General features: G+C 41.6%; 1 protein-coding gene across 4 annotated transcripts in view; it reads left to right on the forward strand.

Annotated features, from left to right (window-relative positions):
- arhgef25a (Rho guanine nucleotide exchange factor (GEF) 25a) overlaps positions 1-24,656 on the forward strand; it is a 301,768-nt gene that overhangs the window by 249,447 nt on the left and 27,665 nt on the right. For all 4 annotated transcript variants that reach the window (XM_060938474.1, XM_060938475.1, XM_060938478.1 and 1 more), the window contains 5 exons: positions 10,449-10,538; positions 13,684-13,776; positions 20,786-20,836; positions 22,648-22,725; positions 22,831-23,022. In XM_060938474.1, coding sequence (XP_060794457.1) covers positions 10,449-10,538; positions 13,684-13,776; positions 20,786-20,836; positions 22,648-22,725; positions 22,831-23,022 — 504 coding nt within the window. The remainder of the gene's footprint in view (positions 1-10,448; positions 10,539-13,683; positions 13,777-20,785; positions 20,837-22,647; positions 22,726-22,830; positions 23,023-24,656) is intronic.

Genomic DNA, 24,656 nt, shown 5'->3' on the forward strand with positions numbered 1-24,656 from the left:
AAGGCGGCATCCGCCAAAAGGCGTGCTGTTTGCATCCCTGCATAGAACGCAAAGATATTGTTATTATCTACAATGTATCTATTTGCTGGGGACGTTCGTGAACATCAAAGCTGCCACTTCGGGTCATTTTGAAAGTGAGTGCAATGTAGACCATAGAAAACTGTCTCACAACATGCCTGTCATGTCAACTTTTTTTTTGGTTTGTTTGTTTTATTGACGGGGTTGTTCCCGAGGATTTTTTTTCAGCAGAGATAAAAACCAGAGGGGGGGGATGATCCCCTCATCCCCCCAGCAAATCGCACCCAGGTCTTCTTAAACTTCTGTGCATTCGGTCCACTGATGTTCAAGCTTCGCTGTTCCTTCATGGAAGAACGTCACACATGTCTTGACCCTCCAGATCCTCCTGAACAGCATGGATAACTTCATCATCATCACTCAGAAAATGGTGACCAGGTGAGTAGGGAAACAGACAGAGGTCAGAAAATGCCAGGTCGGGTGAGTAAGGTGCGTGAGGCAACAGCATTGTAGTCAAGTCACTAAACCTCGAGTCCGAGTCCAGTCTCGAGTCCCCAGTGTTCAAGTCCAAGTCACTAAAAAAAATTTCAAGTCAAGTCCACTATTGATCTGAGTCGAGTCCAAGACTCCAAGCGCACCATGTGACGGTGGCTGTTTCAGCATCGTTAACATTAGTTTGTTCCGGAACATGATGTATGAACAGGTGAATGTGCTTCTCTTTATCAGGGAGTGTGAAGTATTCTGTCAGAGATGGTTGGGAGACGGATGTAAGTGCAGAAGGTGCGTTTATTAATACAAGTGAAGACGGTAAACAATCCAGAACGGCAGGCAAAATCGTAAAACGGTGAAACAGGCGATAGGTCAAGCGAGGCGCAAACAGGCTATCGTAGACTCGGCAGAATCAAAGACGAGAAACAGGAAATCAAGGATCAGGAAACCAAACAAGGAAATAAGGCTCAGTAATGTGTCAGCAACGCAACTCAATACTTCACAAAGTAAGTGTGTTTTGACGGTTTTTATATCGGCGCACTGATTACTCTTTAATCCTGAGCAGGTGCAAGTCGTTTACGGCGCATGTGTGAGTCCGCTTGGTGCGCACGCTGTCCAGAGTGCCCGAGAGTCTATCTGATGCACTCGCCAAGATGTGTAGTTGTGACACTCTTGCACAAAATTAGTACAAAATTAATGTAGATATAATTATCTTATGCCAAATTATTAGGACGCTACAAAAAAATAAAGAAAAAATCTGAGTCCTCGTCTCCAATGCAGTTAATTTACAAGTCCGAGTCATCAGTGCTCAAGTCTGAGTCAAGTCACAAGTCCTTAAAATTAGGGCACGAGTCGGACTCGAGTACTACAAGTCTGATGGGGCAACAGTTCAAAGCCACATTTGGCTGCTTCTGCCCCCACTGCCTGTTCTGTGTGGACAGGTGCATCATCCTGGAGAAACATCACACCAGCTCGATGCTTTCTTTCCTCTCCTTTTTTCTTTAATGGCTTCTTTCAGGTGAGTTTTTATGTACAGTGATTATAAAGCTTTATAGTATACAGTTATGCCCCAAAATGGGAATTATGCCCCTTGTTTCTGGGTGAGGCCGAGAACTTTTTTAAGTACCCTCATATTATGTTGTTCTAGTGAATTTGTAATAAAAAAGTAGGTTATAATAAATCAGACAAAAGTAGTGCTGAGCTCGCTGATGCCCTCTCACTGGAACTATAAGTCAAACTATCGAGTTTGGACTAGGGATGGCGAAAACTAAAAAAAATCTTGACCGACCACCGAGCCTCATTAGCCGGTTAAAGTCGGTTAACCAGTGGCGGCTGGTAGTCTTTCAAACAGGGGAGGCTGGTCGGTTACGATATTTCCAGATTTTAAAAGAAAAAACATAAATTTTGCCCATACTCTTGCCTCTGATCTGGCTGATTGTTGGCAGGGTCACAAACTGTGAAATAACAGGTTCTTTTGGCCCATTAGCCTACTGTCCAATATACATGATGGTGGTGTTGGGGGGGGTATATTTTAACATTTTATATTTTAAAATTGTGGCATGTTGTTTAAAAATTTATCATTATTGAAAGCAGCTCTTTGTCAGGAACCTCAGCAGTAACAGCAGAGTGTTCTGGAATAGGCACAAGCACTGACCTTGGGGAGCCAAACATAGAGCTGGGTGCCACACATTTCATTCAATGACACTTTCCCTATATTTTACTTATTTTGACTGAGAAATGTTTTATTGACAATTTTGATAACCCTTCACTTTTAATCCAGGTCTGTAGTGTGAAATGTTCTCGGCTGTGTTTTTGTTTAAAAATGTTTTACAAATTGTAGCTGTGTTTAATTCATATCCAGAAAAATATATATTCCAATATAATATACTCAGCATAAACATTTTAAATAGATTCTATATTTTTGGTCCATCCATGACATATTACTAAAGTAGCCTATTTACTGTTGTTGATGTGGGTCACTTGCTGTTAGCCAATTCACTTTCTCGTACCAGGAGAGCTGAAAGGAACGAGTATTATTCCCTACCTTTTTCACCAAGTCAATTTGAGGCGTTGGTCTACCCTGCTCTTTAATTTTAATTTTTTCCTCGAAAGGAAGACTGGCAAATGGCTTCGCCAAAATTAAATCAGCAATGCTCGGCATCCGTGCACAGCTTTCTTGCTAGCTGACTAGCCCCCTCAAGTTCAAGTTCAGTCACTCAAATAAACGAAATTTCTGGAACTAAGATAGCAAACTTGACAACACTGTATTTACACTTTATTTACAATGAAAATATATACAAACTAAAAAAGCTGGTAGAAACCGTATGTAATGAATGAAATCGAAATGTAAGCCGATCTCTTACAATACACCACAGCACTTGCGAATCCGCATGGGACTGAACTGAAATTCACCGCTGCCTGTCTATATTTGAAACGAGCTGTCAATCAAAGAAAATATCCGGCCGCTTTCACCAATCACCAGTCTCCTCACGGAAACTGCCATGTGCCTCCCATGTGAGGCTCGGAGTCCGTGGGTGGGCATTTTCGCAGTATTTGTCCAATAACCACCCTGCATTTTGAGATTGAAAAGCGCATAGCTCCCAAATGCCACTGAAGTGCACTGAGGCTGGGAGTCTGTGAGACTCGGTGGGCGGGCGTTTTCGCAGTATTTGTCCAATAACCGTCTTGCATTTTGAGAGTGAAAAGTGCAGAGCTCCCAAATGCCATTGAAGTCCACTGAGGCTGCACTGCATCGTGCTGTCACGAGGGGGAAAAACTCACGCACACATTAGGCGAACTGGGGAAAGTTATAAGGGAATGATTTCGCACTGTAGTTGGGTTGAGCACATATATTTCTATGATTCTGGATCTGAAATAGCAATGTTATAAGGTCGGCTATAACATAAGCCTAGCGCAATTCATCCTACACGATGTTCATCATTTTTAGAGGAGGCTGAGCCTCCCTCGTTGTCTTAGAGCAGGCCTGGGCATTTTCCGGCCCGCGGGCCGCATCCGGCCCTTTGGTTCATTCTGACCGGCCCGCGTAAGGTTAATTAGAAATTACAAAATAAACGTATTTTCTAATTTTACCTCATGCATGTACTGAATGTGCATTGCTTTTATTTTGAAGTTGTGTTCAACAAAAACGCAATGCGCGTGACATGAACATGACATGAAATCCCACGAAACCTAATCCCGCAAATTTGTCCAGACCAACCACAAACTTGTACGTCATCCTTCAAATGGTCCAGCCAATCACATAGTGTGACGTCACCAGCAGGCGCCGGAGCCCGAGCCGATCTGTAGATCTGATTCCTACACCTGCCTACACCAAATGGACTGATGATCATCTGTCAGCTGTGCTTCGCATCTCCACCTCAGACATTCAACCTGACTTTGATGCACTCGTTAAAGACCAACAGAGACTAGATTTCTCTCACTGAACAAATAAAAAACACCAAATGAGGTGATTAGACTACAAATGTGGGCATCATTATTATAATATGATGTATCTTGCTTGATATTTGGAGTAGAAAGACAATATTGTGATGTCTTTATTGTGTTTTGGGCTGAATGTGACTGAAAAAAAAATGGTACAAACGTTCACATTTTGTTAACCATTGTTTTGGGAAATTTGATTGAATAAATGACATTTTTTGTAAGGCAACCTCGTTTTTTCCATACTCTTACCAGTCTTAGCAGCTTGTAAAAACAATGATATTTACTGCTTTATATAAAGAAATACAATTAATATTATGCAGAATTTAGTTCAGCCTTATGGTCTGGCTCTCCACAAAATTTTCTGTTTCTCATGTGGCCCCATGGAAAAAATAATTGCCCACCCCTGTCTTAGAGCAATCGCCCGTGCGGTTAACCTATGAGTTTAAAATTCTAGAATTGGAATTATTAGACTCCATTCTAAATCTAACCGCGAGCATCCGCACATTCAGTCCCAGTCGCTGCCCTCCACTCACATTACCTTTTCTACAGCGCGAAACATTTAGTCAAACGCGGCACTGATGTCGAGGGGTTTGTATTGGAGCGGAGGACAAATGGCTCCAGCTTAGAGACATCGTGAGAAGCGTGAAATCCCCCCTCGACCCCTCCTCCTTGCCCTTCTCCACCCGGGTCTGTGTCTGCGGCCGCGTCAGCGAGGGGCACGCACTTTTGTTAAGTTGCAACTTGGCATTAAAAATATCAGTGTGAACATGTTCTCAATAAATTGCCGTCATTTTCTAAGCGGCAAGCTTTAGCTCAGTCACTACCGGTGCTTGCATTGAGTAGCCTATTGAAAACAATCCTATCATACACTTGTCCCATCTTAACTTTTCATTGAAGATAGGACGTTTTAGTGATACGGCCCCTGGTGTTTACAGTTAACTGCAGTAGGCTGTGTGTTGATATTGCATACTGCTACGGACTAGGCACTTTTCTTCGAAGTGAGCCACAGAGACCTCATACTGCAATTGTTGTCCAGCTACTGATATTACGGTTACATGGCTGCTAATTGTGCACAGCCGTTGGGAATGGGATAGCTGGAGCTGAGCTGATTAGCCGCTAAGCTAATATAGCAACTGTCTGATGCTAAGTAACATCAGTGAGTAACCAGGTTTTAGTTCAGATCTTGTGTATTATTATTATTATTATTATTATTATTATTATTATTATTATTATTATTATGTTGACATTCACCAGACTAATCAACCATCGACTTCATTCATGCGCCGTGTTCTTGTTTCTTTGATAGTCAAGAATTTCCTTGATGTTACGTACTTGGTTAACGTCGTAGTAAAATGTAATCCAGCACTGAGACTTTTCTTTCGCCGAGTGGCAGCTGTCTTCAACTGGGGCGGGAGGGCGGGACATGACTGAATGGGTGTTTCTGATTTGTCAGCTGTCGTCCTTACACCGCATGGCATGCCCCAAGCGTTTACAACACAGAATTCCAGGTTCTCCGCTCCAAAATCGGCAGCTTCAAAACGATTGATTTTTTTTTTAACCGACAACCAAAAAAAAATTAACCGGTTGACGTTGATTCGGTCAACCATCGGTCAAACGGTCATCGGTTAACATCCCTAGTTTGGACGAGTGTGTGCTCGCTGTAGCCCCCTGCTGGAATGGAACCTGATGTGATCTGCTGCTGTTACAGAACATCTGCATCAAGTTTTGACATGTTGTGCGTTCTTAGCTGCTTTTCTGCTTACCATGGTTGCGAAGAGTGGCTACAGTGTCTTGCAAAAGTATTCATCCCCCTTGGTGTTTGTCCTTTAAAGTTGTGTAAATTAAATGATGTTAACCCCTGTGGGTGGCACAGTGATGTAGTGGTTAGCACTGTCACCTCACAGCAAGAAGGTCCTGGGTTCGAACCCAGCGGCCTTTCTGTGTGGAGTTTGCATGTTCTCCCTGTGTCTGCATGGGTTTCCTCCGGGTGCTCCAGTTTCCCTGACAGTCCAAAGACATGTGGTTAGGTTAACATGGGGCAGCCATGACCTGAGGTTGGGCTGAAGTGCCCTTGAGCGAATCACTGAACCTGCAACTGCTCCCTGGGTGCTGTAGCATAGCTGCTCTGGGTATGTGTGTGTGCTCATTGCTCACTTGTGTGTTCACTGCTTCAGATGGGTTAAATGCAGAGGTTAAATTTCATTGTTTGCTTGAGTGTATGTGTGACAAATAAGGCTTTTTGGCTTGGCGTCTTCTTCTCTCTAAAAATGCATTTTAATTCTAGCTTGTAATGCGATAAAACAGGACAAACAGCAAAGGGAATGAAAACTTTTGCAAGTCACTGTATGCACTCTACCGAGTACCCTTCTCATTTTGATTTGAGATGTGAGATAACTCCAAATGCTCCTTATTTTCTTTTCAACCATTATCCAGTCCAATCCAGCTTTATTTATAAAGCACTTTAAAAAACAACCACAGTGGACCAAAGTGCTGTACAATAGAATAAATAAAAAAAAAATAATAATAAAAGACATAATAAATACAGGGGTGGCACAGTGGTATAGTGGTTAGCGCTGTCGCCTCACAGCCAGAAGGTCCGGGTTCGAGCCCCGTGGCCGGCGAGGGCCTTTCTGTGTGGAGTTTGCATGTTCTCCCCGTGTCCGCGTGGGTTTCCTCCGGGTGCTCCGGTTTCCCCCACAGTCCAAAGACATGCAGGTTAGGTTAACTGGTGACCCTAAATTGACCATAGGTGTGAATGTGAGTGTGAATGGTTGTCTGTGTCTATGTGTCAGCCCTGTGATGACCTGGCGACTTGTCCAGGGTGTACCCCGCCTTTCGCCCGTAGTCAGCTGGGATAGGCTCCAGCTTGCCTGCGACCCTGTAGAACAGGATAACGTGGCTAGAGATAATGAGATGAGATGAGTTAAAGAAGAGGCCTGTCTCATCTGCACAGGCAGATTGTTCCACAGTTTAGGAGCTGCAACAGCGAAAGCATGGTCCCCTCTAAGCTTGCATTTAGTTTTAGGCACATTCAGGAGCAGTGTGTTAGTTAAAAGATGCGAAGCAGCATTTTGTACCATCTGAAGACGGGCGATGGAGGACCCACTAACCCCCATATAGAGTGCATTACAGTAATCTAGTTGGGTGATGACAAAGGCGTGGATTATTGCCTCAAAGTGCTGCCTAGAAAGAATTGGCTTTATTTTGGCCAGCTGCCTCGACTGGAAAAAGCTTGATTTGACTTTGCCCTGATCTGACTGTCAAGCTTAAGATCAGCATCCACTTTAACCCCTAGGTTGGTGATGGTTGACTTAATATAATGGGCCAAGTACCCCACATCTATGGGGGGGGGTGTCCCAGTGGCCCCACCAAATACCATCACCTCTGTCTTATTTTCATTAAAATTTAAAAAGTTAAAAGCCATCCAGGCCTTTATGTCATCAAGACACTTGAGCAATGGCTTGACAGAGTGTGCATCATTCCTTTCAAGAGGGACATAAATCTGACTGTCGTCCTCATAGCAGTGGAACGAAATCCCATGCTTCATAAGAATGGAACCGAGTGGGAGCAAATACAGATAGAAGGGGGCCTAAAACTGACCCCTGTGGGACCCCACATGAGAGAGGAGCAGAGGAGGATACAGAATCCCTGAGGCTGACACAAAAAGTTCACTCTGCCAAGTAGGATCTAAACCACTCCAAAGCTATGCCCCTGATGCCCACCCACTGCTCCAAATGAGAGAGTAAAATTTTATGATCCACTGTGTCAAATGCAGCAGTTAAATCTAAAAGAACAAGAATAACACAGACACCAGAGTCAGTAGCTAAACAAAATGTTGTTAAAAACTCTTAAAAGAGCTGATTCCGTGCTGTGTAAGGTTTTAAAACCGGATTGGAAAACCTCTAGAATATTATGTTCTTCCAGAAAAGCCATTAATTGACTGTAAACTATTTTCTCGAGGACTTTTGAAAGAAAACGCAGTTTGGAAATAGGCCTGTAATTAGCAAGAATTAGTAATTATCATCACTTACATTATACAGCACACTGAAAAAGGCTTTCCTATCCTGCACATCCAATCAGTGTCGATATTTTTTTAATATTAGGATTGATTTTTAAAGGAAAAGAATTGAAAGTATTGATATTTCAGTATCGAGCCATCCGTCCCTCACTCCCACACTCAGCACTACTGCACTTTGTAAAGAGGCACTGCTCTTCTTCATTCTTTTTTTTATACTCCGCTGGCCGGATTATGTCGTGGCGATGTCCGTCCGTCCGTCCATCCGTCCCAGGAAGTGCACTCACCTTCTGAAATCAACTCCTCTCACAATTTTTGGAGGAATTTCACGAAACTTGGCAGGATTCTTTGTTATATGTCAGTAATACACATATTGTAATTTCGTTAAATTGGGTCACATTTTACCAGAGTTACAGCCCTTGATGAACAAAATTATACTTTGACAATTTCATGAGGGTGTTTTCCTTCCAAAATCAACGCCTCTTACAATTTTTGGAGGAATTTCACCAAACGTGGCAAAAGGCCTTGTTATATGTCGTTAGTACGCACTTTGTTATTTTGTTCAATTCGGTCGCATTTTACCAGAGTTACAGCCCTTGATTAGCAACCTTGTACTTTGACAATTTCATGAAGGTGCGCTCGCCTTCTGACATCAACTCCTCTCACAATTTTTGGATGAATTTCTCGAAGCTTGGCAAAAGGCCTTGTTATATGACGATAATACACATATTGTGATTTAATTTCATTTGTGAAAATTTTACCAGAGTTTTGACCCTTGATTAAATAACTTGTACTTTGACAATTTCATGAGGGTGTACGTTCTTCTGAAATCAATTCCTCTCGCAAATTGTGGAGGAATTTCACCAAACTTGGCAAAAGGCTTTGTTATATTGCAATTATATGCATATTGAAATTTCATTTAATTTGGGCAAATTTTACCGGAGTTATGCCCTTGATTATTAACAAACTTGTACTTTGGCAATTTCATCAAGGTGTCCTGGCTTTCTGAAATCAACTTTCCTCACAATTTTTATTATCTCCTGCTGGCTGAAAGGCCCGAAGGGGGATTACGTCGTGGCAATGTCCGTCCGTCCATCCCGGGAAGGGTATTCACTTTCTGAAATCAACTCCTCTCACAATTTTTGGAGGAATTTCACGAAACTTGGCAGGATTCTTTGTTATATGTTGATAATACACATACTGTAATTTCGTTCAAGTGGGTCACATTTTCCCAGAGTTACAACCCTTGATTAACAACCTCGTACTTTGACAATTTCATGAAGGTGCGCTCGCCTTCTGACATCAACTCCTCTCACAATTTTTGGACGAATTTCTTGAAGCTTGGCAAAAGGCCTTGTTATATGACGGTAATATGCATATTGTGATTTAATTTTGTTTGTGAAAATTTTACCAGAGTTTTGACCCTTGATTAAATGACTTGTACTTTGACAATTTCATGAGGGTGTACGTTCTTCTGAAATCAACCCCTCTCACAATTTGTGGAGGAATTTCACCAAACTTGGCAAAAGGCTTTGTTATATGACAGTTATGCGCATATTGAAATTTCGTTTAATTTGGGCAAATTTACCAGAGTTATACCTTTGATTATTAACAAACTTGTACTTTGGCAAGTTCATCAAGGTGTCCTGGCTTTCTAAAATCAACTTTCCTCACAATTTTTGGAGGAATTTCATGTAATTTGGCAAAAAGTTTTTATCCCCCGCTGGCCGAAAGGCCCGAAGCGGGATCATGTCATGGCGATTTCCGTCCGTCCATCCCGGGAAGGGTACTCACCTTCTGAAATCAACTTCTCTCACAATTGATGGAGGAATTTCACAAAACTTGGCAGGATTCTTTGTTACATGTTGGTAATACAGTACGCATATTGCAATTTTGTTCAATTCAGTTGCATTTTACCAGAGTTATGGCCTAGTTGCCAGCGGGGAATATTGTGCTCTCAGAGCACTCTTATTTTCTTTTCTCTCTCTTTAGCTCTCTCTCTCTTTTTCTTTCAGCAAGTTGCAAACACGTTGCAGGACATGTACTTTGTGTTTCTTATTATTTCTCTCTCACATCTTTCCATATCCACTAGACAGAGTCGGATTCGAACAGGTTAATTCAACACAAACGACTGCAGCTCTCTCTCTCTCTCTCTCTCTCTCTCTCTCTCTCTCTCTCTCTCACACTGTCCTAATGCATTTTTGCCTCACTCCATCACATGTTTACATCACCCCATCTCCAACAGGTGCATTTTTACTGAGACAGACACTTTAATCCTCGTTGCACTGCTTGTGTTTTAGTGCTTTAATGGCTTGCTGAGCCTGTACTCAACTCAACTCCGAGCCATTTTGCTGATTCATCACACAATTATTTCCTGATATCACAAAGCATACATCAATTACCAGAGAGTGAAAGAAGAGCGTTGTGCTATCTGGGACATGTACCAAGTCATTATTTCACTTGTAATGACCTTATCCAATATTCACAGGAAAGGCGTCTTCACATGTATGTGGTGTACTGTCAGAACAAACCAAAGTCGGAGCATATCGTCTCAGAATACATCGACACCTACTTTGAAGTAAGTATGACTTTTGTTTTTCAACACTAACACACCTTTATTGCAGCTTTGTATGAGGTACATGAGCACATCCATCTGTGCAAACATCACTGGTATCCTTTCATTCTCATTTTCTTATAGCACTCTGCACTCTCCTCGTGACTCATACTCAGCAGATGAACATGAAGACATTCACTTCTAGGAAAAGGAGAAATAAACGGATGTGTAATCAACAGCGCTAATTGCCGTTGTTGTTTCTCAGTAGTGCGATGGTGTAACGAGTGATTTTATTGCTGGCATCATGAGATCTTTTGAATGTAGTGAATAGAGTCCGCAGCCTTATATGGCTCTTTGGATTAGGGATTAGGGCTGAGCGATATGATGATGTAATGCATTATGATAAATTATGTCACAGTATGGGGCGGCACGGTGGTGTAGTGGTTAGCGCTGTCGCCTCACAGCAAGAAGGTCTGGGTTCGAGCCCCGGGGCCGGCGAGGGCCTTTCTGTGCGGAGTTTGCATGTTCTCCCCGTGTCTGCGTGGGTTTCCTCCGGGTGCTCCGGTTTCCCCCACAGTCCAAAGACATGCAGGTTAGGTTAACTGGTGACTCTAAATTGAGCGTAGGTGTGAATGTGAGTGTGAATGGTTGTCTGTGTCTATGTGTCAGCCCTGTGATGACCTGGCGACTTGTCCAGGGTGTACCCCGCCTTTCGCCCGTAGTCAGCTGGGATAGGCTCCAGCTTGCCTGCGACCCTGTAGAAGGATAAAGCGGCTAGAGATAATGAGATGAGAATGAGATGAGATGTCACAGTATGATATCTTTTCATGTGAAAAAACATTTTGAAACAAACGAGATCGTCAGTGACGGTGTAGCTCACTCCGGCCCTGGGGTGAGCTACGCCGTCACTGACGGTCTCGTTGATTTCAAACGTTTCTAGTCCAGAAAGTGGGCCACCTTGCGCAATAAATGTTGCAAGCTATATACACTATATATACACAAGCTATATATAGAAGCGATATCCACCCTAGGAATACCGACCGATTTGCCAGAAAGAATCCAAAACGGCGAGAAGAAGCGATTTTCGTTGAAGTGCTCACTCATTAAGGCTTAATTAGTCCATAACTTTATTAATAATTGTAATTAAGCAAATCTGAGTAGAAATTATATGCACCCTAGGTACCCCTACCTTCATGCCAGAAAGAATCAAAATCGGTGAAGAACTGAGGGAGAAGAAGGGATTTTTTTTTAAAGAAGAAACCTTTATTCGTCACATGCACACTTCAAGCATGATTTGTGTGGAAATTGCTCATTAGCGATTGATTAATTACTCCATATCTTCATTATTAATTGCATTTATGCAAATTTGGGTAGAAGCTACTGTATATGCACCCCAGATAGACCTATCTTCCTGCCAAAAAGAATAAAAATCGGTGAAAAATTGAGAGAGAAGAAGTGATTTTCATGAGATGTGGGTGATGCCGGGTGGACGACAGACAACACGTGATGGCATAAACTCATCACCTGTTGGCTGGATGAGCTAATAATGGCCAATATTTTGGTGAAATCCCTGGACCTTCTCATTGACTTCAATGGAGCATTGGATCATTCTGGTCTGTATAATCTAAGCTCAGTCCCCCCTCCCCTTTCCAAAAGTGGAACGTGGAAGTGTTCATAAGTTTGTGGCCCATGCTCCACCTCAATCCTCTCTGCCAGTATGGCTGAATGCTAGCAGAAGAGAGCAAGCAATCTGTTTATTTGATAGATGTGATAGACAAGTGACTATTGGCTGGATAGTCCTTGATGGTCCTCATTATTTCTTCTCAATGTTGTTCTAATCTTTGGAAAGTCCAATGTAGACACCACAGACATCCCAAGAACATTTATAGACTCTTAGCAACCTGTCACATGACTCATCAACCAGCCATTATAATCAGCAACATGTCAACAGCTTGTTGATGTTTAGTACGGGTAGATAACCTGTACACACTCCAACCTAAACTGGAAGCTTCAAAATTCAAATCACCACAGTCCTTACCAGGCACTTACTACGCATGAATGATTATGATGGAAGAGCATCATCGTTGAAAGCATTCACCTTCACGTTAATAAACATGGTCTTGTGGTCACCTCTTGGCAGCATGAAAACAAAAACCTATCACTGGAGTGACTTCTTTATTTGCAGGATATGGAGAGGCTGGGACACACCTTTAGGTGGTGTTTACATTAGACCGTATCAGCAGATCATCAGATTAACGTTTTTAAAACGATTCGCGTGCACACAGCAACGCCAATACACGATTCGCGTGCACACAGCAACGCCAATACACAGATACGCTAATCACATGACTAATTAGACGGCACGTCACATGATCCCAGTGCATATCGGGCATGCTCAAGTCACTCACCACTTGCAAGTGGAAGGATGGCAAGCGAACACCTTCTCCAGCAGATACTGTAAACACACCTGGCTGTGATGTTCATGTTCTCACTGAGTTTAAGCGCCTGAAGGAGGTAAATAAGTTGAAATGTGTAAATAAACCTCAGTGCGGCTCAGCGCTTCCTCCTGCGCTCCAAATCACTCCGCCCTGAACAGCGAGTGCCCTCTGAAGGGTGTGCACTCCGGCCCTGCGCAGCTCACAGAGCGCGTGAGTGAAGCGCACGAGCAGTGATTCGGGACTGAGCCGCTGTGTGTGTGATCCCAACGCCAGCGAATCAGGAAGGTGGATGTCACAGTGACGTTGTCCAATGATGACGTCAGCTAGAGCTCAGCACTGCGTTTCCTCGTTCCTCAATGTTTACACAGCACCGGATCAGATACGAACTGGGTTGAATACGTGGGCCCTGGCGGATTCAAGTTGTTCCGCCTGTGGAGTCGTTTCCCGGCGTTTTAATGTGCACGGACAGTGCATCCGCGACGAAAACGAGATGGATACGGTCTAATGTAAACACCACCTTAGTCTCATCCAGATAGTCTGTGAACCTTTCTGGAAAGCTTTCTAATAAATAAATAAATAAATAAATGTACCTTAAATTTGTACATGCATCTGTTTAGAACATAGTATCTCTTCATTATGAGCAATGTATTCATGTTTTATTGATAGTTGTGAATAAAACATGCCAAATATTACAAACCATTGACCCTATCTTTAATTGTGTTTGTGTGTAGGAACTTAAACAGCAACTTGGTCACAGGTTACAGTTGAATGATCTCCTTATCAAACCTGTGCAAAGAATCATGAAATACCAGCTGCTACTAAAGGTGAGAGTGAACACTACCAACACACACACATTTATTCTATCCACATTCACTGGATATGAGCAATCGCACGTTCTGATTGGCTCCTCTACTACTAGGATATCAGCTCATATACCGTGAGTAGAGAAAAACAAAATGATGGCGCGTGTTGCTGAACCAACCGAGGACGAAATAAAAACTCGAAAACAAAACCCCCAAAATTCTTATCAATACTGTTCCACACTCCAGCCCAGTCGGTGGCAGTAATGCACCTTTAAGTTGGTTTGCCAACCGCAAAAAACCCTGAAGAAGAAGAAGAAGAAGCAGCAAACATAGACATAGAAACATAGACGCCGCATTGAGCTGGTGGCCCGTTGCTGGGATACGTCAGAGTGTCCGCCATATTGGATGTGGCAAATCTTCCCCGTAAACCAATGCAAGTAAATGTACTGAACTTCATAAAGCCCCTTTCTACAATAATATTTAACTCGATGCCTTTTATTCACCCATTAAGACACACACGTATATATTTGGGAAACAAACAGGCATCAAAACAACATATATAACTTTTAATGTGATGGTTATAAATAGTGTGCGAAATACCCGTCAATATTCTGAATGACCACCAAACTGAGTTCAGCCAGGTTCTAACGTCATACCAAAACAAAATACATCACTGATTCCTTCACATTCAGAAAGGTTAAAAACATTCATCATACGTTCAAAAACGTTCATCATAGTGTGGCACTGTATTATCTAATTCTCACTGCTTATAACTCTACACCTACCCGGTGGAGATGAGCTGGGAAACTGAAGACTGAAGGAACAGCTCCCTCTCTGATCCTGACTGTCTGACCTGTTCTGTCAAAATCCTCCGTTCTGAAGTGTTCACTGCAGAGCATGGATGACGGAGTAGCAGAAAACCCTTCCCGTCGCACAGCTGTCTCCCACTGCTTTTTCATGTCTTTATTTTTGGGAAACCTACATAGTATGTGAAAAGTTAGCTAAGCAACTAACAACAATCAGCGTAGTTACGAAGGAAATACTTCGTTGTTTGGAGACAGGTTTCACCGAGTGGCTATTATGCGCGAGACTTCATATTAGCCACAAAGTCAGAAAAATCTGTTCGTAAAATTACGTTATAATGACCAAATACAATGAAAAGTATTTCTCCAGTCTCACCTGTGAAAGGTAATCCCATGTGATCTCGTTTGGACGGTAAACCTGTTGGTACAGTTAAACGCAGCACATGAATGAGGCATCTTTATTCTCGGCTACTGTCTAGACGCTATACCAGAGACGGCTGAAGAATCTCCACTTTGCCACATCCAATATGGCGGCGAGGATGACGTATGATTCTACGCAGAAGGCTATGGAATCAATTTTGTGCCAAAATGTTCATACAATACTTTTGAAATATCAAACAAAAACGACAAATCGAAATACAAAAAAAGGAAAAAAAGTCAATTTTTTTAGACTGGCAAACAAATTATTCATGTAATCGTGCAAAATATCAGTCTATTACTCTTCAGAAACCTTTTATTTTTGTTCCGCGTCTTTCTCAGTTTTGTTTGACGTAATTTATTTTGGTTGCGATTCCAGCTTTCTCGTTTGCGCTCCCTGACTTTTTGCTTGCAGTTTTGGCACAAACTTCCCGTGTGGGTGGGCTGTCCAAGAATGCATTCCCATTGGCTAACTTGTGTTTGACTGACAGCTACGCTCAGCCATTCCCTACTCGGATTCTGGTGGACTGTTTGACGAGTGACCGATCCATTGACGGTAAACAAGGATCGAGTGGACTTCAGTGGCGACTATGATATTGAATTAATTCAACAAAGTGTAAATTCAGTATCATAGTCGCCACTGAAGTCCACTCGATCCTTGTTTACCGTCAATGGATCGGTCACTCGTCAAACAGTCCACCAGAATCCGAGTAGGAAATGGCCGCAACAGCCTCCGGGGAATGGCTGAGCGTAGCTGTCAGTCAAACACAAGTTAGCCAATGGGAATGCATTCCTGGACAGCCCACCCACACGTGAAGTTTGTGCCAAAACTGCAAGCAAAAAGTCAGGGAGCGCAAACGAGAAAGCTGGAATCGCAACCAAAATAAATTACGTCAAACAAAACTGAGAAAGACGCGGAACAAAAATAAAAGTTTTCTGAAGAGTAATAGACTGATATTTTGCACGATTACACGAATAATTTGTTTGCCAGTCTAAAAAAATTGACTTTTTTTCCTTTTTTTGTATTTTGATTTGTCGTTTTTGTTTGATATTTCAAAAGTATTGTATAAACATTTTGGCACAAAATTGATTCCATAGAAGGCAGCGTCTATGTTTATATGTCTATGGAAGCAAACCCCAAAAAATACCAAAAAAAGCAACAAAGTATAGAATACAAGTATTTGATGATAAGAACGTATCTTTTTATCTTTCAAGAATTATTACTATGCATTTTTCACAAATTGCTCTTGTCATTTTGCTGGTTTGTTTACATTCTAAGTGGAAATGATTTTGTCGGATGTTTTGTATAAAGTTTTTATTTATCGAATTTGCAAGAAATAACAATAAAAATGCTCTGTTTCTCGAAATCCGGTGAATGTGGATAGAATAAAACAGTTATTCCACTCAATCTCGTCGTACATGGCTTATACCCGACTCGCTGTTACATGCCTCGTCGGCTATCAGCTCATGTACGACTCGATTTCATGGAATAACTGTTACACACACACACACACTCTCTCTCTCTCTGATGCAGACACACAGCCACACAACTATGACCGTTTTGAAATAAATGTTTCTAATTAACTTAGTTAAACACATGACAGATAATTAACTGATAATTAATGGAGAGTACATAATTAATTGAGGCTGTCAGTGTACTCTTCCAGTAGCGATCTGTAAGACAAACTGAAAAAGAAACGCATCTATATTAACTCAAAATGGAAAGAGTTGGTCTTATTAAACATCACATGCTTGTTGCTGAATGGCTACACGAGAGCTGGACTGTACCAACGGTTTTAAATACATGTATACCAGCACCATAGAGGCAGGGTTGGAGTGGGCCATGCCAGTGCTGGTTCGGAAGGGCTCGGGGAGTGGGACAAGGTTGGCAAGGCTAGAACCATTGGTGGCCAAGTTATCAATTTTTAAATTCAGGCTCATGGGGGCCCCATTTCACAGGCTGTGTTACGACATAATGTATTCATTCAGTGTAACATTTGTAAGAAAATTAGAAATAGATTAGATCCATATATTTACAATTTTTTTATCGACCATCCAGTCCAATGCTTTTGAAATACAGACGGACAAATGCGAAAATTACCGGTCAGTGTTCGCCAGTCCGGCCTCATTCCCCACACCGATACACTCTGCCATGCCATTGTCACTGGTGTGGTGTAAAAAGTCCACCAAATTAATCATACTAAGCTACTCAGTGGTGGTTCTGTGATGGGTCTGTATTATTTATAGATGAGGAAGATGTTACTTACTTAGGCGGCTTCATCATCCGAGATGTTCTGGTACACCGCTATACATGTCTGTCTAGCATCAGGCTCTCTATCTCAGCAACGCTATCAAGCTTGGTGTCTCTGTAAAGCATGTCAAAGAATGTAAGGTGGGGACGCCCACGTCCTTGCTCTCCATGCTTCGGGTCCCAGAACAGCAGCTTGTGTGCCAGTATGTCGTCATATCGTCTTATGTGACCTACGAGCTTCATCCCCCTCTCTTGGATTTTGGTGGTAGCTCTGGATAGGTTTCCATACACTATTTTGTTGTTGATCTCGTCAAGCCAGCTGACGTTGAGCGCCATTTGTAGCATGTTTGTATAACAACTGTTGATGTGCTTAGCGAGTGCTTTAGGTATGGTCCATGTTTCTGACCCATAAAGGAGAATGGATTCTACTGTAGCCTGGAAAAGTCTGATCTTTAACTCTCTTCTCATTGATGACTTCCATATCTTTTTCACCTAATGGAACGCCTGCCAGGCTTTGTTGGCTTTCTGGACTTCAAAGTCATGTTCAGAACTGTTAATCCAGGATCCAAGGTAGACCAAGTCCTGTACTATCTCCAGCTCTTGACCACTCCGTGATCACTCTTAGAGTTTGTAGAGCGTTTGGGTGGGTGTTGACTCCCATGTACTTGGTCTTTGACTTGTTGACAGGGATCCCAGACGTCCACTATTTAGCGGAATTCCGCTATTTTTCTAGCCAAAGTGGTGGTGGTTTTTTTTTTAAATCTCTTGTATATCCGTTAAAAATATGTTTGTTTAAGTAAAATGACCAGCAGAATACGTTATGATTTGGTTTGCTTGTTTAGCGATGTTTTTGTCAGCTTCGTTTGTTCTCGTTGACATTCAGGAACACTCGGAAGTTAAATTGATGTAAATACCGCGAGACTGTACGCGATAGAACGAGAAAACAATATGGCTGCACCCATTTTCTAGAAAATGTGTTTTAACTCCGTTCGTGCTTTTGTTTCTAATGCGTTGAACTTAATTCAATATGCAGGGCTGTGAAATTTCTGCGGATTCTGTCGCGAAAAATATCATCTTCACAAAACGTCTATTTTTGCATTAAAAATCATTGGGGGGGGGTCTAGTCGGTTTTAATCGCCTTGCACGAGACCGCCAGCTCAATACAGCCGGACTCGCGGAGTTTTATGCCAGCTGAGCGTGGAACACGTCTTGACTGCGACTCAGGAGCAGTGTTGCCAGATTGGGCGGTTTCAAGTGCATTTTGGTGGGTTTTGAACATATTTTGGGCTGGAAAACGTCAGCAGTATCTGGCAACACTGCTCAGGAGTGCATGACAGAGCTAAAAAATAGCTATTGCGTGACCTGGCACCACGTACGTGAATTTTGTACTTACAGGGTGCAAGATCAGACATAGTTAAGATGCCATCAGAAAGGAAAGCTAAGGAGGTGTTTGAGAGAGATGCAAAGAGGGCTAGAAAAGAACACACAGACAGACTGAAGGAAAAGATGAAAAAGAACAAGTTTGCAAAACTGAAAGAGATGGTGTTAAAGAAAAGAAAATTAAAAGACTTTCATTAGATGCTGTTTGACAGACTATGAACATTTTGTAAATAGCTTTAATAGAGGAATGCAAATACTATAGAACTAATAACTAATAGCCTTACTGAAAGATGAATTGAAAGAAATAGCTGGGAGTGATGCAAAGAGGAATAGAAGGAGCCAGAAGTAAAAGAAAAGATGTAAATAATATATTAGATAAGAAACATTAGTTGTTGTTTTTTTTAACTTTTGCTCTGTAGACAAGAGACATTGTGACAGATTCTTGGAAAAAGCCAGGACATAATACAAGAATTAAGTGTAATTTGGAAGACAACAGGTATCTCTCACTTAAATATTGAGCATGACTTTTCACAAAGTCATTTTGAAAGGCCTATCAAAGTTTTCTTTTATTAACATTTCTTTAAATTGTTATTTACACATTTTTTTTACTTTTATTTTGATTAAGAGATAAAATACATAGGCACTTATTAGATATTTCAAGGTATTTTACATGGATCTTTCATTTTAAAAGAGAAAACTGTTGATAGGTATTTTATATGACAAAATGAAGACCAAGACTAGTCAAATATTTACTTGTTGAGATCAATTTTTTACTTGCAGGAAATGCTCAGAATACACCATATAACACCTAAAATGGATTGGTGTCAGGGGCCCTGTGGGCCCCAGACCCCCGGCTTATGCTGGGGGGCTGTGCCCCCCAGACCCCCCCCCCCCCCCCCTTTTCCTCGGATTTCTTATTTACAATTTCACAGCCCTGAATATGTCATGGAAAAAAGATATCGTTCATAAAAGAGATAGCGGAACAGTGTCCGGGTTAGAAGAAGTATATTCTTCAAAGCTACATTTTCATCTAATTTTTATAAATAACAATTTTTTTTTGCCACTTATGTCATTGATTACAAAATATGGCATCAAATAGATACACATTATTGTTCAATTCTGTTGCTTTTCTATGTTAAATCTATGTAAAAAATGTGTTCTATAGCATCTTTAAATGTTAAAATCTCAACAGCTTCAGGGGGCTTGCAGTGCCCTTGACCCCTGCTGATAGTTTCTTACATTCCTCTATTTTTTCAATTACTGCTGGGATCCCTGTGTTGAGGTGCAGCCCAATGGAGTTTGCTGCCTCTTCAAGACTAAACAACAGAGTTTCCGCCTCCTGTTCTGTGTCTGTCAGTAGCACTAGATCATCAGCAAAGTCCGCATCGATGCAAAAATATTGCAAATAAGAAAAACGTCACAAAAAGTGATTGCTCATTACATCGAGAATCTCATCTCATTCTCTCTAGCCGCTTTATCCTTCTACAGGGTCGCAGGCAAGCTGGATCCTATCCCAGCTGACTACGGGCGAAAGGCGGGGTACACCCTGGACAAGTCGCCAGGTCATCACAGGGCTGACACATAGACAACCATTCACACTCACATTCACACCTACGGTCAATTTAGAGTCACCAGTCAACCTAACCTGCATGTCTTTGGACTGTGGGGGAAACCGGAGCACCCGGAGGAAACCCACGCGGACACGGGGAGAACATGCAAACTCCACACAGAAAGGCCCTCGCCGGCCCCGGGGCTCGAACCCAGGACCTTCTTGCTGTGAGGCGACAGCGCTAACCACTATACCACCGTGCCACCCCTACATCGAGAATATTTTCCTCAAATGAAGCATGGTGGTGGTAGCCTCATTATGTTGTAGAACTTGGCCAAAATGGATAACGTCAAATACAAAGAAATCCTAGAAAAAATCAGGGAGTTGTGATTTGATAATTGAATAATTATTCATCCATGTTGCTCTGCAACCCCTAAATTACAGTATTTCTGGTACAACAGTTCCAGGATGTTACTCTGGAAGGTATGATGCCTGAGAATCCAGTGTATTTATTTATTATTACCAGATGTGTAAAAAAAAAGGTTTTTCAGATATTGACACATGGCCAAAAATGATGATGCATATCATTAGTATTTCTGATTCAGATACAGAATGTGTCTTTCTGAGCAGGATTTCCTGAAGTACTGCACCAAAGCTGGAATGGACACAGAGGATTTGGAGGTATGAAGCTGTATCTGGAATATTCCAGTAGTTACAACCCCAATTCCAAAAAAGTTGGGATGCTGTGTAAACTGTAAATAAAAACAGAATGCAATAATTTGCAAATCATGGAAACACTATATTTCATTGAAAATAGTACAAAGACAACATATCAAATGTTGAATCTTTATTGTTTTTTTTTAAATATATGCTCATTTTGAATTTGATGTCAGCAACATGTTTCGGAAAAGTTGGGACAGCGGCGTGTTTACCACTGTGTTGCATCACCTCTAGTTTGAACAACACACTGTAAATGTTTGGGAACTGAGGAGACCAAGTGCTGTAGTTTTGAAAGAGAAATGTCGTCCCATTCTTGCCTGATATACAATTTCAGTTGCTCAACAGTTCGGGGTCTCCTTTGTCGTATTTTGAGCTTCATAATGCACCAAATGTTTTAAATGGGAGACAGGTCTGGACTGCAGACAGGCCAGTTTAGCACCTGGACTCTTTTATGACAGAGCCATGCAGTTTTAATATGTGCAGAAAGTGGTTTGGGATTGTCTTGCTGAAAGAAGGAAGGCCTTCCCTGAACAAGATTTTGTCTGGATGGCAGCATATTACTCGGAAACGTGTTTATATCATTCAGCATTAATGATGCCTTCCCAGATGTACAAGCTACCCATGTCATGTGCACTAATGCCCCCTCATACCATCACAGATGCTGGCTTTTGAGCTGTGCACTGATGACAAGCCGGATGGTCCCTCTCTTCTTTAGCCTGGAGGACGTGGTGTCCATGATTTCTAAAAAGAATTTCTACTTTTGATTTGTCAGACCTCGGGACAGTTTTCCACTTCACCTCAGTTTATCGTAAAAGAGCTCGGGCCCAGAGAAGGTGGTGCTGTTTCTAGATATTGTTTATATCTGGTTTAACTTGCATTTGTGGATGCAGTAATGAACTGTTTTCACAGATGATGGCTTTCTGAAGTGTTCCTGAGCCCATACAGTGATTTCCATGTGTCTGCTTTTAATGCAGTGTCTCCTGAGGGCCTGAAGATCACAGGCATCCAATGTCAGTTTTCAGCCTTGTCTCTTGCATGCAGAGATTTCTCCAGATACTCTGAATCTTTTAATGATATTATGGACCACAGATGATGTGATCCATAAATTCTTTGCAATTTTGCATTGAGGAAAGTTATTCTTAAATTGTTGCATTGTTTGCCTACACAGTCTTTCACAGAGCGATGAACCCCTCCCCATCTTTACTTCTGCGAGACTCCGCCTCTCCGGGATGCTCTTTTTATACCCAATCATGTTACTGACCTGTTGCCAATCAACCAAATTAGTGAGGATTTTTTAGCATTACACAACTTTTTCAGTCTCTTGTTGTCACGTCCCAACTTTTCTGAAACGTACTGGTGACATCAAATTCAAAATGAGCATATATTTTTCAAAAAACAATGACATTTCTCAGTTTCGACATTTGATATGTTGTTTTTGTACTATTTTCAATGGAATTTAGGGTTTCAATGATGTGCAAATCTTCACATTCTGTTTTTATTCATGTTTTACACAATGTCCTGACTTTTTTGGAATTTCGGTTGTATATTTATATGAGTAAAAGTTGATGGTGTAATATTCATTCAGGTGCCAATCGGAGCTCCATCACAGAACTCTGTCTACTGTACTGTCATGCCAACACACAAGTCTCACAGCAGTAGAATAATTCTTACTCAATATGCTTACTAATATCTCTTTTCACACAGTTTAAAAGTCTCCCTGGGTCTCTCTTTGTCTCTCTCTCTCACTCCGTCACTCCCTGTCTCTGCAACAGAAAGCAGTGGAGGTGATGTGCTTTGTTCCTAAGCGCTGCAATGACATGATGAACGTGGGACGGCTGCAGGGCTTTGAGGTACGGCGCCAGATGCGAGCTGCAGTTTAGAACTGTCTCAACAAAGAAAGAAATAGTGAAGAGGTCTGAGGTGTCCTGGCTCCTAAAAACGCTTTCTCTTTACAGGGGAAAATCACAGCGCAAGGAAAACTGCTTCAACAAGACACTTTTAGTGTCTCAGAGCAGGACAGCAGCTTCCTGTCCAGGCCAAAGGAGAGGCGGGTCTTCCTGTTCGAGCAGATCGTCATTTTTAGTGAGCCTATTGACCGGAAGAAAGGATTCTCAATTCCTGGATACATATTTAAGAATAGCATCAAGGTGGGCCTTCTCTTTCAGAAAGCCGGAATTCTATTTCGACCAGTCGGATTTTTCAGATCCAATGATTCCGATCGAACGACTCGGATTTCATTCGACTGGTTCTGTAACATTATCCACCCTATCAGTAGCTGCAATCTAATCTGCAGTGTTATTAGTACCTCATGATCTTCATTAAAATGGTCTGTTTAACTGAGTGACCCTTCTTTCAGTGTTGCTGCTCGAACGTGAAAATTGCTGCTTCCATCTGGATTGCATTACATTTGCTCAGTTTATATTAACGCTTGATATGAAAGTCTGCTAAACACAGTTTTCTTATTTGCATAATCTGAATAAACAGCCATGAGACAAGAGATTGCTGTGCAAAGTTATTTGCCATTATTCTATCCACATTCACTGGATATGCGCAATCGTGCACTCTGATTGGCTACTCTACAACTAGGATATCAGCTCATATACCGTGAGTAGAGAAAAACAAAATGGTGGAGCGTGTTGCTGAATCAATCGAGGATGAAATAAAAACTCTACTCGAAAAGAACCCCCCCCCAAATAATACAAAAAAGCAACAAAAATATGGAATAAAAGTATTTGAATAAGAATAAGAACATATCTTTTTTTTATTTTTCAATAATTATTATTATTATTATCGCATTTTTCACAAATTGCTCCTGTCATTTTGCCGGTTTGTTTACAATCTAAGCAGAAATTATTTTGTCAGACATGTTGTATCAAGTTTTTGTTTATCGAATTTGCAAAAAATAAAAATAAAAATGTTCTGTTTCTCAAAATCCAGCGAATGTGGATAGAATAAAACATTTATAGCTATCAGGTCATGTACGACTCAATTTCGTGGAATGACTGTTAAAGCTGTACTGCCTTTCAGATTTTTCAACTTTAAGTCATAAAAAGAATTTTCCCCGACACCCAATTATTTTTGTTTAGTGGAACAAAAGCTACTGAATTTGAATCAATTTTATTATTATTATTTTTTTAAACAGAACAATTAATGAATTTATCTCGACGTGCCCCTAAATTCTCCGCTATTTTTTCCTGCTTCACCATGACCCAATTCAAGATACTACATCATGTATGACGTGGTGGGCTTTCCCCGTTCACGCAAGGCATTGTGGGATACAAATTTGAAACAGGAGAGAAAAATGGAGGATGTGAGTGTGCGAATGAAACGTAAAAGACCGACTACAGTAACGGAAAGAAAGCGAGAAGAAAAGGCGTTATGTTATATACGATGGAAAGGAAACGCAGGACCAAACTAATAAATATGGGCGCTCAGCGAGCACCTCGGTATGATCAGCTGTTCGTTTAGCGACAGAATGATGGAACTGTCAGTGCACGCGCAAAGGTAAACCTGTAGATGGCAGTAATGCAACACTGTGGATGCCAGCTGCTGTACAGTAAAACCCGAAAGAAGAAGAAGAAGGTAAACCTGCGCATGCGCACACGGACTTCCTGTCTGCTTGACTGTGTGACGCGAGCGATTTCATGCACATTATTTGCTTTAATCTCCTCAAATTAAATAACTTCCCAGCCACAGAATGGCCTGATATTTTGTGAGATATTACAGAAATAAACATATATCACAATGACCACATTTCAGAGGGAACTAAATTTCACCGATT

This window comes from Neoarius graeffei, chromosome 13 (assembly GCF_027579695.1).
Source record: "Neoarius graeffei isolate fNeoGra1 chromosome 13, fNeoGra1.pri, whole genome shotgun sequence".
In the NCBI taxonomy this organism is placed as follows: Eukaryota; Metazoa; Chordata; class Actinopteri; order Siluriformes; family Ariidae; genus Neoarius; species Neoarius graeffei.